This window comes from Pelophylax lessonae, assembly GCF_965119305.1.
Source record: "Pelophylax lessonae genome assembly, chromosome: 1".
NCBI classification, from domain to species: domain Eukaryota; kingdom Metazoa; phylum Chordata; class Amphibia; order Anura; family Ranidae; genus Pelophylax; species Pelophylax lessonae.
Genome location: NC_138768.1, coordinates 664986641 through 665002153, shown reverse-complemented (window position 1 = coordinate 665002153; position 15513 = coordinate 664986641). Strand labels below are relative to the sequence as shown.

The window sequence follows — 15513 nt, the reverse complement described above, 5'->3', positions numbered from 1 at the left end:
GGCGGACAGAACGCCCAGAACACCACCCCAGCCCAACAGGCTGGCATCCAAGGTGACCACCGTCCATGAGAGAGGACGAAAAGACTTGCCCCCCGACACCGCCGGGGACTGGAGCCACCACAGAAGATCTCTTCTGGTGCGATGGCCCAACGAAATCTGGAGATCCAGAGATCGCGGTCGCCCGTCCCACCTGGACAGGATCTCCGCTTGGAGACCCCGTGTGTGAAACTGGGCGAAGGGAATCGCCTCGAAAGCCGAGACCATCAATCCCAGACATCTCAAGCACGTCCGGAGTGACGAGCACGGAACGTCCCTAAGGGACCTGACTCCTTCCTGAAGAGTCCTGAGTTTATCGTCTGGTAGGAAGATCTTCGCCCGGACCGAGTCCAGAATCATTCCCAGGTAGGGAAGACGAATCGACGGGCACAGCGTCGACTTTGGAAAATCATCGTCCAACCAAACTCCTGTAGAGTCAGCATCGTGATGGACAGGTCCTCCTCCAGACCCTGGCTGGTCGCAGACCGAACCAGAATATCTTCCAGATACCCCAGGACAGAGATGCCCTGGGCTGTCAACAAACCAGAAACCGGTGCAAGCACCCTGGCGAAAAAACGTGGAGCCGAAGCGAGACCAAAAGGTAACGCCACGAATCGGAGTGATCCTCCGCAATGGCGAATCGAAGGTACCTCTGGTGACCCTCGAAAAACGGGATGTGAAGGCATGCATCCTTCAAGTCGATGGAAGCCATGAATTCCCCCGGAACCAGGGCAGCCACCACCGACCGCAGGGATTCCATGCGGAACTTGCGAACCCGCAAAAAGCGGTTCAGAGCCTGTAAGTCCAGAATTGGACGTACCCTGGGCACAGTGAACAGACTGGAAGAGAAACCCCCGAAATCTGTCCCGAGGAGGCACCGGAACCACCTGAGGGAAAAAAAACTGCTCTCCGGCCGAGAGAGAAAACTCGATCTAATAGCCAGAACGAACGATTTCCTGAACCCACCTGTCCCGAACACGGGCCAACCAGGGTTGAAGAAAAACCGAGCAAGCGTCCCCCCACCCGAAAACTGGGTGAGGACGCCCCTGCAGGCCGCATTGTTATGGGCAGCGGGTCCAGACTAGCTGGACTTCTGGTAACCTGACCACGGCTTCTTTTGGGAGCCTTGACCATTGAACAGCTTGCCCTTATAGTGCGCCCGAAAGGCACGAAAGGACCCCCGAGAGGGCCTAAAAGAAGCATGCTTCTTACCATGAGCAATCTCAGCCTTGCGGGATTGGGGCAAGAGCGTGCTCCTACCACCCGTGATCCCCTTTATCAGTGTATCCAAGGATTCTCCAAAAAGGCGAGATCCATCATAGGCCAGATTGGCGGCGAGACAACACCGCCACACTGCGTACACGTGCAGCCAACGGTACTATATCCAAGTCCGCATCACACAAATACATGACACCCTGATGGATTTGATCCACCAAATCCAATGTCGCCGGTGAGGCTGAATCAGACACCAGGACGCGCCTGAGTACCTGCGTCCAATTCGCGACAGCCTGGGCTGTCATAAGCGAAGCAAATAGAGCCTTTAGCATAGAACCCGTAATAGAGTAAGTATGACGGGCAAAAGACTCCAGCCTCCTGTCCGCAGCATCCCGGAACACCGGGGTGTCCTCTGCAGGAATCGCAGTGGACTTATTTGCAACCGCCACCGCGTGATCCACCGGAGGTGGCACACACCACCGCTCATCAGTAGCGGACGTGAAAGGATACCGCAGCCTGAACCTACTTGGTACAGCAAAGGGCTCGCGTATATTGCGCCATTGTTTCTTAACAGCGCGCTGAAAATCATCAGTGCAAGAAAAGACCTGCGATGTCATGCGTCTTTTCCGCGTCCCATAAGCTGCCAGGGCAGCAGGAGGACATGGTTCATCCTGTAAACGCAGTGTTTGCTTGATAAAAGCAATCAATTCATCCATGAGTGCAAGCTCTTCAGGCGAGCCAGGGGGAGAATTACCCACCCCTTCTACCTCAGCCTCCACCACGGACCCCACAAGATCCAGGGAGGAACGGGACCCCGATAAGGAGACCCCAGCTATAGCAGCCCCATCACCATCACCCTCCGATCAGAGGAGATTGAAACTCTGGGTCGTTCTGTGGATCGAGCAGCCACAAGCATTTGCACCTGAGCAGCAATGTTAGCCACAACCGCAGCCAAAATCCCCCCCTGGGGGGGAAACAGCAGTACCTTGGTCACCCACCAAAGTGGTAGGAAATATGCTTTCCTGAGAATCCATTGCCCCAATACCATGCCGGAGAATAAAGGGTTAACAGCCCCTTAAACAAGCGCGGCGAGCGCTGCCCACCGCACACAAACACACTAACACAATTTTGACCCCCACAGGGAGAAAAAAACTCAACTCAGGCAAGGAAATAGGGACAGGGAGGTAAAAACCTGTAAAGACCACCGCTGCTGCCTCGATCGGTGCGCCCAGGGAAAGGAAGCGATGCAACACAGGGCGCTCTATGAAAGTCTATGGAAGGCTACAAGAAAATGGCCGCCCGCAGTGAGACCATGCGGCCGGAGTGAGCGCTGCTAAAATGGCGCCGAAAACGCCGCTCCTCCACCTCAGTGAAGTGGAGAAAACACACCACAGTATTAAAACATGGCGGACCGCCGCAGCGGTCGCTGTAATGTGCCCCAAACATGAAATAAACATGCCCCACAGCACACAGCCGTTCACACATTCAGAGTCTGACACAGATAGTGCAGCACATCCCCCCCTCCTCGCAGCCCACAGCATGCGGCCAGAGAGACAGGGAACTTAACAGTGTGAACACAGGCAGGGTAACACAGTCCCAGACTGACACCCCCCAGACAGACAGGTCCCCACACAGATACACTTACCTCCTAGATGGCGTGGGGAACCCGCACAGGCGAACAAGCCACTGCACATGTGACAGGGAGAGTCGCATCCAGGACGCAGCAAAAATGGGGTTGAGAAACCGCACAGCGTCCAGTGAGGTAGCCACCTCACCATAGCATCCCTGCACCGAACAGGGATGGGTCGTTCATTGCGCCAGGAGCGTTACCTGGCTGAACGCTCGATGGCAGGCTGGGAAGCCACTGACCCACAACCTGCTAACAGGGGGATCAGCCCGAGACCCAACCCGCACGAATCCTCTTCATCAGAAGAACTAACGCTGACAAAAATAACAGCTAAGTAAAGAGAGAGAAAAAACTCAAACAAAAATCAAAAAAGAATAGAGAAAGGCTGAGACAAAATGCCCCAGCATAGAGACATCCAGCTACTCCTGACAAGCTAGACATTGAAACTGGAGCATGAAACAGGAAGCAGGAGGGTATAGACTGAGGGGACCACCCCCTGGGGTGTGGATATGTTAAAAGCTTTAATATTGACATATTCTGTTGCCTAGCTACTCCTATGGAGCAAAGTCTAATACCCCATTGTGACGAATATGAAGATGGCGGAGACTGTCGGAGGACGTAAGAGAAACTAGCACATAGAAGAACCAGGGGAAAAGATGCTGGCATCAGGAAGGAATCTCACAGGGGTCAGACTATTGTAACTATGGTATGTGTGCCTTTAGATCCACTTTAAAGCTGAATTATGGCCAAAGGTTATTATTGGCCATTTGCAGAGTAAAAAAAGATTTAAAAAAAAGTTACCTATAATGACGTGTGCCCAAACTCTAGCTCCTGCAGCTTTTGTTACATATCTTACTTTTTACTCAGGCAGCAGTCTCCCGTCAGTGCCGATTGGCCTTTGTTGAGACTTGTAGTTCAGCTGCTGTAAACTCATCATAGTGGGTCGCTCGCTCGGCACCTCCTCCATTCATAAAATGTTTGCATTCTTTTTCATGAACACAAGGTGCTCTGGGATTGGAGAAGGTTCAGTTGGAATGTCATGATTGCCCCTCATGCAATCTAAGAATGGAGGCGGCGCCTAGCAAATGAACCACCGTGATTGGGTACTGCACCCAGAATGACGAGTCTCGGCAAGTGTCTATAGGAGGCTGCTGCCTGAGTAAAAGTAAGATACTGTACGTAACAAACACTGCAGCAGCAAGAGAGCCAACATATTTAAAATTGTGCAAATAGCCAGAAATTATTTTTTTATTGCTGCCATACATCAGCTTTATTCTTTAGAATGGATTTTCATTTGTAAAGCCTATGTTTACCTTCTCCAGATTTCCTTTTCTTTAATCGCAGGAGAATAAATATAAATGATTGTTAAGCATAAATACTAAATCCACACTTATTCATTCTTAAAGTGAACCTGTGTCCATCTTACGCACACTAAGGTATTTACATATAGGACAGGAGGACCCTAGGCAGTAAAAGCACTTGAAAACAAACTGCCCTTGCAACCTTCTGCAGGTACCAATATAATGTTGTCAGCATTCCAAACTGAGATCGCTATCGCAGTGCATTTGTGTTGACCACATCACAGATGCAATTTTGTGCGGGAAGTTTTTGAAATGTAGTTCATGCATTACTTTTTCTGCATTCCGGTACGATTTGCAGCCCATTCAAATGAATAGGCTGTACAAATCGCACTGCACGGGAACACGCAGGAATCGCATAGAACACGGACCATATTCCCCTGGGATTCAGGTGTGAACCGACCTTACTACTGCGCTAGGATTTGGCAGCTGGTGCTGGTAAGTTGCTAGCAACAAAGAAAACCAAATTCAGAGTCTGATGTATTGTTTAAGAATTAATTACTACACAGTACAAGCAGCTGGATAGGTCATGAAGAATATGGGATTACTTTAATGGCCAAAGTCTGGGCAACAGGGCACTGCAAGGTACCCAAATATGATTTTCACCTGATCCAGCAATACCAAACTACCATTTTTCAAAGTACAATCCTGGTAATTGCAACCTGGAATCCCAAGTCACTCCTCTGCGCTCCGCAGTGCCCAGTTTTGTCCCTTTGCCTGTAGCATGTGCAAAGTTCCTGAACATCTGCTGTAGGCTTTAGGCAGTCCCCAACCATATTCTGTAGCATGTGACCAGTACTTTATTATGCCCTGTAGCATGTGCACAGACTCTGTAGAATGTCAATCACTGAAAATGTTTTGCATCATGTCTGCACATCTGAAAGTCTCCTGAATCTTATAGTCAACCACTGACCATTACCAACAGCATTTCTACAACAATTGTGCTCATCCTGCAGCATGTTCATATCCTTTGACCACCTCTGGCAACATGTCCATGATCTGTTCTTGCCTTATGCAGCATGTTCATAGTCTGCTGTAGTAAGCCTGAAATCTTTGTCAGCTTACTGGTACTCTTTAGGAGCAGCGTGAAATAAAAGCTATTTATTAAACATGGTTGCAGTAAAAAAAAAAGTTGCAGGTAGGACTGGGTATCCTGTTAATCAAAAACGGATTAAAAACCCTTTCTGTTTGAAATAATTTCTACAAAAATCCCTTATTTCACAACATTGATCTAGTAATTCCTTTAAGTACAACAAAAGGCTCCTGTATGAAACAAGTATCAAATGTACAGTGGGTACGGAAAGTATTCAGACCCCCTTAAATTTTTCACTCTTTGTTATATTGCAGCCATTTGCTAAAATCATTTAAGTTCATTCTTCTTCCTCATGAATGTACACATAGCACCCCATACTGACAGAAAAACACAGAATTGTTGACATTGTTGCAGATTTATTAAAAAAGAAAAACTGAAATATCACATGGTCCTAAGTATTCAGACCCTTTGCTCAGTATTTAGTAGAAGCCCCCTTTTGATCTAATACAGCCAGGAGTCTTTTTGGGAAAGATGCAACAAGTCTTTCACACCTGGATTTGGGGATCCTCTGCCATTCCTCCTTGCAGATCCTCTCCAGTTCTGTCAGGTTGGATGGTAAACGTTGGTGGACAGCCATTTTTAGGTCTCTCCAGAGATGCTCAATTGGGTATAAGTCAGGACTCTGGCTGGGCCATTCAAGAACAGTCACGGAGTTGTTGTGAAGCCACTCCTTCGTTATTTTAGCTGTGTGCTTAGGGTCATTGTCTTGTTGGAAGGTAAACCTTCGGCCCAGTCTGAGGTCCAGAGCACTCTGGAGAAGGTTTTTGTCCAGGATATCCCTGTACTTGGCCGCATTCATCTTTCCCTCGATTGCAACCAGTCGTCCTGTCCCTGCAGCTGAAAAACACCCCAACAGCATGATGCTGCCACCACCATGCTTCACTGTTGGGACTGTATTGGACAGGTGATGTGCAGTGCCTGGTTTTCTCCACACATACCGCTTAGAATTAAGGCCAAAAAGTTCTATTTTGGTCTCATCAGACCAGAGAATCTTATTTCTCACCATCTTGGAGTCCTTCAGGTGTTTTTTAGCAAACTCCATGCGGGCTTTCATGTGTCTTATACTGAGGAGAGGCTTCCGTCGGGCCACTCTGCCATAAAGCCCTGACTGGTGGAGGGCTGCAGTGATGGTTGACTTTCTACAACTTTCTCCCATCTCCTGACTGCATCTCTGGAGCTCAGCCACAGTGAGCTTTGGGTTCTTCTTTACCTCTCTCACCAAGGTTCTTCTCCCCCGATAGCTCAGTTTGGCCGGACGGCCAGCTCTAGGAAGGGTTCTGGTCGTCCCAAACATCTTCCATTTGAGGATTATGGAGGCCACTGTGCTCTTAGGAACCTTAAGTGCAGCAGAAATCTTTTTGTAACCTTGGCCAGATCTGTGCCTTGCCACAATTCTGTCTCTGAGCTCTTCAGGCAGTTCCTTTGACCTCATGATTCTCATTTGCTCTGACATGCATTGTGATCTGGAAGGTCTTATATAGACAGGTGTGTGGCTTTCCTAATCAAGTCCAATCAGTATAATCAAACACAGCTGGACTCAAATGAAGGTGTAGAACCATCTCAAGGATGATCAGAAGAAATGGAAAGCACCTGAGTTAAATATATGAGTGTCACAGCAAAGGGTTTGAATACTTAGGACCATGTGATATTTCAGTTTTTCTTTTTTAATAAATCTGCAACAATGTCAACAATTCTGTGTTTTTCTGTCAGTATGGGGTGCTATGTGTACATTCATGAGGAATAAGAATGAACTTAAATGATTTTAGCAAATGGCTGCAATATAACAAAGAGTGAAACATTTAAGGGGGTCTGAATACTTTCCGTACCCACTGTAGTTACTATGTGATGCACAAGTCTCAAAAAGTAAACACAAATCTTCCTTTACCTTGTCTGATTGAGCCAAATCCTTCATTGTGTCTCAGATGTTCCCCCTCCTAGACACTGCAGCTGACAGCAGGAAACTTTCAGCAACAGAAACAATGATGTCAATCCAAAAAACAGTAGGCAGAATCAGGCATGGCCAGGTGCTGGTTCAGTTCCAGGCTTATGAAGCGGCACAGTGATCATGCGGATATCAATGATCCTGCAACGTATTTTCATCCCATTGTTGTGCAGCCAGGAACCACCTACATAATAGTGGCAACTCTGCTCTGAAGTCAGGAACAATGCAGCCCCATTGCCACACCAACATAGGAAGCTGCAATCAGTGGACTTCAACTGCAGGCTTAACAGGTATTTGTGGGACTTTGCAGGGAACTTAAATAAAACTAAAACAACTAAGAGAAAGCTGTGTGCAGTTGCCCTAATAATTATTTACTACACCACAATTTTTGTAGGCCATAGTTCTACTTTAAGACATGTCCCTTTTTTTTCACAGTGCAGAAATCGCAGTCCCTGCTTCTCATCTTAGAAAGCTGTAAGATGTGTTTCTTGCAATGATAAAAAATGTTTGCTTGATCAGTCGGATGGTGTATGTTTATCAAAGAATCTTGTAAATGATCATGTCAATCAGGCAGACCCATTCATCCATGCTAATGTCTGACCAAATAAAGCTTGCAAGCATTAGCAATACCCAGTTCACTACAAACGAAAGTTGAAAGTAAGGAACAAAACGTAAATCTATAAAATACATTACCCCGTGATTCAATGGCATTGATACAGTTTTTTATAACAGTAAATCCATGCTGGTCAAGCTGAGCTCCTAAAAGAGACAAATGACAGAATCAGCCACGACACCATAAACTAATATACAGTATCTCACAAAAGTGAGTACACCCCTCACATTTTTGTAAATATTTTATTCTATCTTCTCATGTGACAACACTAAAGAAATGACACTTTGCTACAATGTAAAGTAGTGGGTGTACAGCTTGTATAACAGTGTAAATTTGCTGTTCAAAATAACTCAACACACAGCCATTAATGTCTAAAATGCTGGCAACAAAAGTGAGTACACCCTAAGTTAATATGTCCAAATTGGGCCAAAAGTGTCAATATTTTGAGTGGCCACCATTATTTTCCAGCACTGCCTTAAACCTCTTGGGCATGGAGTTCACCAGAACTTCACAGGTTGCCACTGGAGTCCTCTTCCACTCCTCCATGACGACATCACGGAGCTGTTGGATGTTAGAGACCTTGCGCTCCTCCACCTTCTGTTTGAAGATTCCCCACAGATGCTCAATAAGTTTAGGTCTAGAGACATGCTTGGCCAGTCCATCACCTTTACCCTCAGCTTCTTTAGAAAGGCAGTGGTTGTCTTGGAGGTGTGTTCGGGGTCGTTATGTTGGAATACTGCTCTGCAGCCTAGTCTCTTAAGGGAGGGGATCATGCTCTGCTTCAGTATGTCACAGTACATGTTGGCATTCATGGCTCCCTCAATGAACTGCAGCTCCCCAGTGCCGGCAGCACTCATACAGCCCCAGACCATGACACTCCCACCACCATGTGTTGACTGTAGGCAAGACACACTTGTCTTTGTACTCCTCACCTGGTTGCCGCCACACACGCTTGACACCATCTGAACCAAATACGTTTATCTTGGTCTCATCAGACCACAGAACATGGTTCAAGGAATCCATGTCCTTAGTCTGTTTGTTTTCAGCTAATTGTTTGTGGGCTTTCTTGAGCATCATCTTTAGAAGAGGCTTCCTTCTGGGATGACAGCCATGCAGACCAATTTGATGCAGTGTGTGGCATATGGTCTTAGCACTGACAGGCTGACCCCCCACCCCTTCAACCTCTCCAGCAATGCTGGCAGCACTCATATGTCTATTTCCCAAAGACAACCTCTGGATATGACACTGAGCACGTGCACTCAACTTCTTTGGTCGACCATGGCTAGGCCTGTTCTGAGTGGAACCTGTCCTGTTAAACCGCTGTATGGTCTTGGTCACCGTGCTGCAGCTCAGTTTCAGGGTCTTGGCAATCTTCCTATAGCCTAGGCCATCTTTATGTAGAGCAACAATTCTTTTTTTTTCAGATCCTTTAGAGAGTTCTTTGCCATGAGGTGGCATGTTGAACTTCCAGTAACCATTATGAGAGAGTGAGAGGGATAACATCAAATTTAACACACCTGCTCCCGATTCACACCTGAGACCATGTAACACTAAAAAATCACATGACACCTGGGAGGGAAAATGGCTATTTGGGCCAAATTTGGACATTTTCACTTAGGGGTGAACTCACTTTTGTTGGCAGTGGTTTAGACATTAATGGCTGCGTATTGAGTTATACAAGCTGTACACTCACTACTTTACATTGCAGCAAAGTGTCATTTTTTTCAGTGTTGTCACATGAAAAGATAGAATAAAATATGAACAAAAATGTGTGGGGTGTACTCACTTCTGTGAGATACTGTATACATCTATATAGAACATTTTTTTTTGTTACGTGCATTAAAACAGATACAAAGCATTTTCTGATTGAAAAAGTAATTGTAGCAAGCCAAAAAAAAAAAAAAGAGTGATTGTATTCACAATGATGTCTAAGGCAACATTAAGAAGATAAACAAATTTAAAGTTACATTCACAAACTATGGCACTAAAAGGACATGAATTAGAATGGTTGAAACTAGAATGAATCAACTTCTAGCAGCACACCAAATTATAAATACCATGCATAATGTTAAATTGCGTTTGGAATAAAAGGCTATGTGCCCTTTTCCTTCTGTTCTGGTGCATGCCAGAACATGCACTAATTCACTGCAACAGATTGCTTTAGTGTGAAAGGCCCTTAAAGTTTTTTATCAACATTATCTTAGTTACAAGCGTGACACTAATGTCTGTAACCCCAACCATCATGGCTTCCATTCCTTAGGCTCTTTAACATCTTGCCTACCTGGGCAATTTTTACATTTTGCATACTTTACAATCAGCATTTTCCACTATAAATTTGCTTAGTACCCTCAAACTTTCCTAAAACGGGGACCCTGGAGAATAAAATGGTGGCTATTGCAAGCAAAGCACAAGTTTTGCTTTTGGAAACATAGATGTGAATCCAGGCTAATTGTTAATGATAGCACAATCAAGGTTAGCAGATGTGTGCTAAAAATGTGCCAAAACCATGTAAGGCCCCTTTCACACATGTGGACCATTCATTTCATCAGTTCAGTCACGTCAAAGTGGATGAAGTATTCATCGGTTTTTCATCAGTGGTCATCAGTTTATTTTACATCCACTACCAATGCAAAAAAAAAAGTGAAAAACTGGCCATTTGTCAGTTTATATCCGTTTTTCGTCCTATCCAATTTTTTAAAGGAAGAAAAATAGAGCTTTGATCAGTTAAAAAAAAAAAAAAGTTGATGATGGATGTGGATGTAAACTGATGTAAATGGATGATCATCCATTTACATCCGTTTTTCCGTAGAGATGCACTGATGTCCGTTTTTCATCAGTCAACAGATGAAAAACGGTCAAATGGACAGCATGTGTGAAAGGGGCCTAAAGCTCTGTAACCAAAAAGGTTCTTGAGTGAGTTAGGGGTGTTTTTCGCCCATGTAGGGAAACCTATTCAAATGTGTGATGCATTTTTACGCGTGAAACACTCTCTCTTCTGGGAGAAGAGGTGAATGTATAAAAGAAAAAACAAAAAAAAAAAAAAACACTGATCACATGAAAGTCACACAGAATTGGCTTATCTGTGAGTAAACAAAGAAGTCTATGGGCCTGAAATTGTGAACAAAGCCCCACCAAAATAGCGCAGGAACCCTTTCCAAAATTGCATCATGCTTAGGCAGGATGAGGTGAACAGGTACCATTGAAAACAATGTGATTTCCCTTTTCATTCGATTCTGTGCAACCCAAGTCAGAAGTCGCACTAGTGTGAACCGGGGCTAAACGCTGACAGCAGACAATGAGGACATCTCTTGCTGGCCTGCAAATGTAAACTGATCTGCATAAAAGAAATATGACTAATCGGATTATTTTTACGATTATAGCGCGCGCAGTGTTATGCACACTGCGGTGGCCCTGGACTTATCCAAACAGCAACCCTACAATAACGTACAACTTTGTAACATTGATGACATACAGGTTTGGTTTTAATTCGGTCTTAGAGGTGCTGATGCAGTTCTTTGGTAGGAGGTTGTGTGGATAACAGTTTTTAGCAACAAATTGAACCTCACATGGAAGACGTGAGGCATGTTGCCACAGAAGTAACAGTTAATGATTATTTAATTTATTGATAGGTTATCATTATGCCTTCTTTTCGGTTGAATGGCAGGTTCTCTTTATGTTAGCCTATAATCAAGGTTTTTTGATCATCTTGGTAGCACTTAGATTAGGATCGTCAGTGAACAGCTCTTCAAAGGACAGATCTTTGGTGAAAAATCAATAGAGACAAGAACAAGAGGGATCTATTGACAGATTCCACCAGGATTATAACCTCTCAGAAGGAAGTCAATGACCTGCCTTTTGTCACCAAGTAGAGATAGTGAAATGGAATCTGTCCATACTACATGCAAATGAACAACTTTATATAGTTATCAGCTCTCCATTAGCTCTCTGGGGTCTATACTATCTCACAATAACTTTGAGAGTGAAAATAACATTTCAGATACCTGGCTTAGTATACGGGGTTCATATATACGTGGAGTCAGATACAAACAAGGAATTCCATATATGCCATCTTTTGAATTCCAATACAGGTTTGAGGTGCATGTTATTAGATTCACCAACTGTAAATATGCATTATGTGGGCTGTACCACCAGGCCAAGAAAGATCTGTATACAAGTTGTGCTCTTAAGTTTGCATACCCTGGCAGAAATCATGACATTTTGCCATAAATATTGAAAATCTTTTATTCTAATCTAAGTGATTGTAAAGTCTCGTTTAAAAAAAAAAAAAAATTGGATTTTTGACTTACCGTAAAATCTTTTTCGCTTAAGTTCATTGACAAACGCGGTCCTCTTATCCATATCAGTAGGGTTATACTGCCCCCTACAGGAGTAGGACACATGGCCTATGGCCAGTCCCGGAGGGTATACCCCCTCTCTTCCTGCATAGGATGTCAGTTTTATATCAAAACAGTGTCAGAAAAGTAACACCAACCCAACCCAAAAAAGAGGGGCAGGTACTGCGTCCATCAATGAACTTAAGGGAAAAGGATTTACGGTAAAGTCAAAAATCCAGTTTTCTTTTTCGTTCATTGATGGAAGCAGTCCTCTAATCTATATAAGTAGGGATGTCTCAAAGCCGTGCCATAAAATGAGGGGTGGGAACAGCAGAAAAGAACAAGTCCCCAAGGCTAAACATAGCAAACCAGGCAACATAGGACTCAACGGAACAAAAGATGAGGCCCACCTGAAACAAACAATAAACACCCTCAAGGCCGAAAGCCCTCCAGAAAGCAGCCAGCAAAACTCTGCGGCCAAAAGAGGCAGATGCCAGCACATCCACCTTATAAAATTTGGTGAAGGTGTGAACAGACGACCAGGTAGCTGTCTTGCAACCTGAAGCACCGACGCTTGTATGGCGAAAAGCCCAGGAAGCACTAGGTGCCCGAGTAGAAGGCGCCGAAACAGGGAAAGGTAGGACCTAAACCCTTTATTTGAAAAAGCCTGCACCACCGTCTGTCCGATCCATCTGGAAACAGTCACAGCAGACGCAGGCAGCCCTATTCCAGGGCCATCGGTGAGTAGAGAGAGCGAACCTGACTCACGAAAAGACTTAGCAGACGCCAAGTACACCATAAGTGCCCAAACTATATCCAGTATGCAATGTACATTCCTAAGGATGTTTGGGCTTAGGACACAAAGATGGCAATACAATGTCCTCGTTCAAGTGAACACTAGAAACCACCTACGGAGGGAAGGACGGATCCGGACTAAATACCACTTGTCTCCATGAACCAACGTATAGGGAGAACGACAGGACAATGTCGCCAATGCAGACACCCTGTGCGTAGAGTGACCGCAACCAAGGAGGCCACCTACTGTACTAAAGGTAGGCAGTTGATACCTCGAATACTTGCAAAAGGAGGTTCTTGAAGAACCAACTGCACCAAATCAAGGTCCCCAGTAGGAGACGGAGGTCGCACCAGAAGTACCAAAGTGACGCACCCCCTGGAAGAAGTTACGCACCAGGGAACGGGCGGCCAACCGCCTTTGGAAGAAAATTGCCAAAGTCGAAAACCTGACCCTTGATAGTACTCAAAGGCCAACTTTTGATCAACTCCCCGTTGAAGGAAAGCCAAGATCCGGGCCACCGAGTTAGAGCGAGGGGGAACCCAAAGAGACTCGCACCACGCAATATACGACTTACTTGTCTGATGAAAATTCATTATAGAAGTCACTTCCCATGCTTTAGGCAGGGTGGGAACCACTGAAGCAGACCTTCAGCACCTGGCTTTCAACAGCCAAGCTGATAAAGCCAGTGATCGTAAAGCAGGATGGAAGATTTGCCCCGGAGACATTAAATCCTCCCTGAGAGGAAGCCTCCAAGGAGCGCCTGCGGCTAGCCTGACCAGGTCGGCGTAACAAGCTTGGCGAGGCCAGTCTGGAGCCACGAGAATGACCGGAGTCCCTTCAGCCTCGATCGTGCAAAGAAGTATTGGCAACAACTTGAGAGGAGGAAAGGCAGACCGCAGCTGATACTGACCTTGGTGTATCCGTGACCGCTCACACACGAAAATGGCGGCGTCATCCTTGCACAGGAGACCATGCTAAACTTCTCAGCATCGTTCATGTTGAACTTTGCATATGTTCTCGCCTACGACAGAACCCATGGTGCCACCAGTGCACCTGCCAGAGGGTCCCGGGAGAGCGGGCCACAACCTCTGCACTATCCTGCAGATGTGACGCCAACAGATCCACGGCTGGAGTGCCCCAACGAAGGCACAACTGCTGGAACACCTCCGGATGAAGGGACCGATCCCCTGCATCCAAGGCCCATCGACTGAGGCAATCCGCCTGCCAATTTTTCACACTTGGAAGGGAACAGCGGAGAGAGCTAAAAAAAAAGGCGCTCAGTCCAACGAAGAATGCCTGTCACTTCCAAGACCGCAAGGACACCCTTGGTGCCCCCTTGGTGAATGAAACAAGCCATGGTCATTGTGTAGTCCTATTTAATGCGCACTGGACAGCTGCAGGTGCCCGGTCCAGTGAACCAGGCAAAGCCGAATTGCTCACAGCTCCAGGACATTGATCGGTAACCTGGATCCTCGAGGGACCATATTCCCTAAGCAGAGAACCTGCCGAGGACTCCTCCCCACCCAGACAGGCTTGCATCCATAGTGACAATTATCCAGTAAAAAGAAGAAGGATTCCAGATCAAGACTCCCTGGTCACCCAGCTCCGCCAGAACTGAATGTCCAGAGAGTTTGGATTCCAGTCCCATTTGAGAAGGATTGCCTTCTGGGGGATCCTTGAGCGAAAGGGGCCGGCTCGAAAGACGACACCATCAGTCCCAGCACTTGCATGCAGGTCCGAAGGGACGACCCTGTGCTGGACAGTAACAATTGACCGCAGACTAAAGTTCCAAGAGTTATTTCCCTGGAGGGAGAAGCACCCTGACTGAGGACGAGTCCAAATCAGGCCCGGATAGTCCAGTCTCATGGAAGGGACCAGGGATGACTTCTGAAGGTTCAGAACCCACCTGAACTCCCAGAGTTCACATGTTGACTTCCAAATTCGTCGTCAGCACCGTAGGTGACTCCACACAGAGAATCAGATCGGCCAGGAACCCAGGACCCATACACCCGGCTGCCGCAACAGTGCCAGGACCGGAGCCAACACCGATGTGAAGACCCGAGGAGCGGAAGCGAGATCAAGGGGTAATGCCACAAACTGATAGAGACTAATGGAAAAAAAGGAGAACCGTTGGTGTCCTGCAAATAACGGGATGTGAAGGTAGGCATCTTTGAGGTCTATGGAGGCCAGGAATTCTCGTGATGTAGGGAAACCACCATCGTGTGAACCGATACCATCTTGAATTTTTGATCCGCACGGAACCATCAAGGGCCAGTAGATCGATTTGAACCAGAGCCTGAACTGCCCCAGAGCGCCTGCAGGCAATCCGGGGACAACCGGAAAAAGTGGATCGAAACTGGACCCCATGACCTCCTGAACCCAGTTGCCTGGGATCCGGGCCAGCCGCAGGTCCGAGAACCGGGAAAGACGTCCCCCTACCCCATATATGGGTGAGGACCACCTTCAGGGCGAGTAGGCCTTGTCCGCAGGTCTGGAAAA

General features: G+C 46.4%; 1 protein-coding gene across 2 annotated transcripts in view; it reads right to left on the bottom strand.

Annotated features, from left to right (window-relative positions):
- The window catches only part of ARHGAP10 (Rho GTPase activating protein 10), a 704315-nt gene that overhangs the window by 324420 nt on the left and 364382 nt on the right, over positions 1-15513 (bottom strand). For both annotated transcript variants that reach the window (XM_082261305.1, XM_082261306.1), the window contains one exon: positions 7965-8030. In XM_082261305.1, the coding sequence (XP_082117431.1) occupies positions 7965-8030 (66 nt within the window). The remainder of the gene's footprint in view (positions 1-7964; positions 8031-15513) is intronic.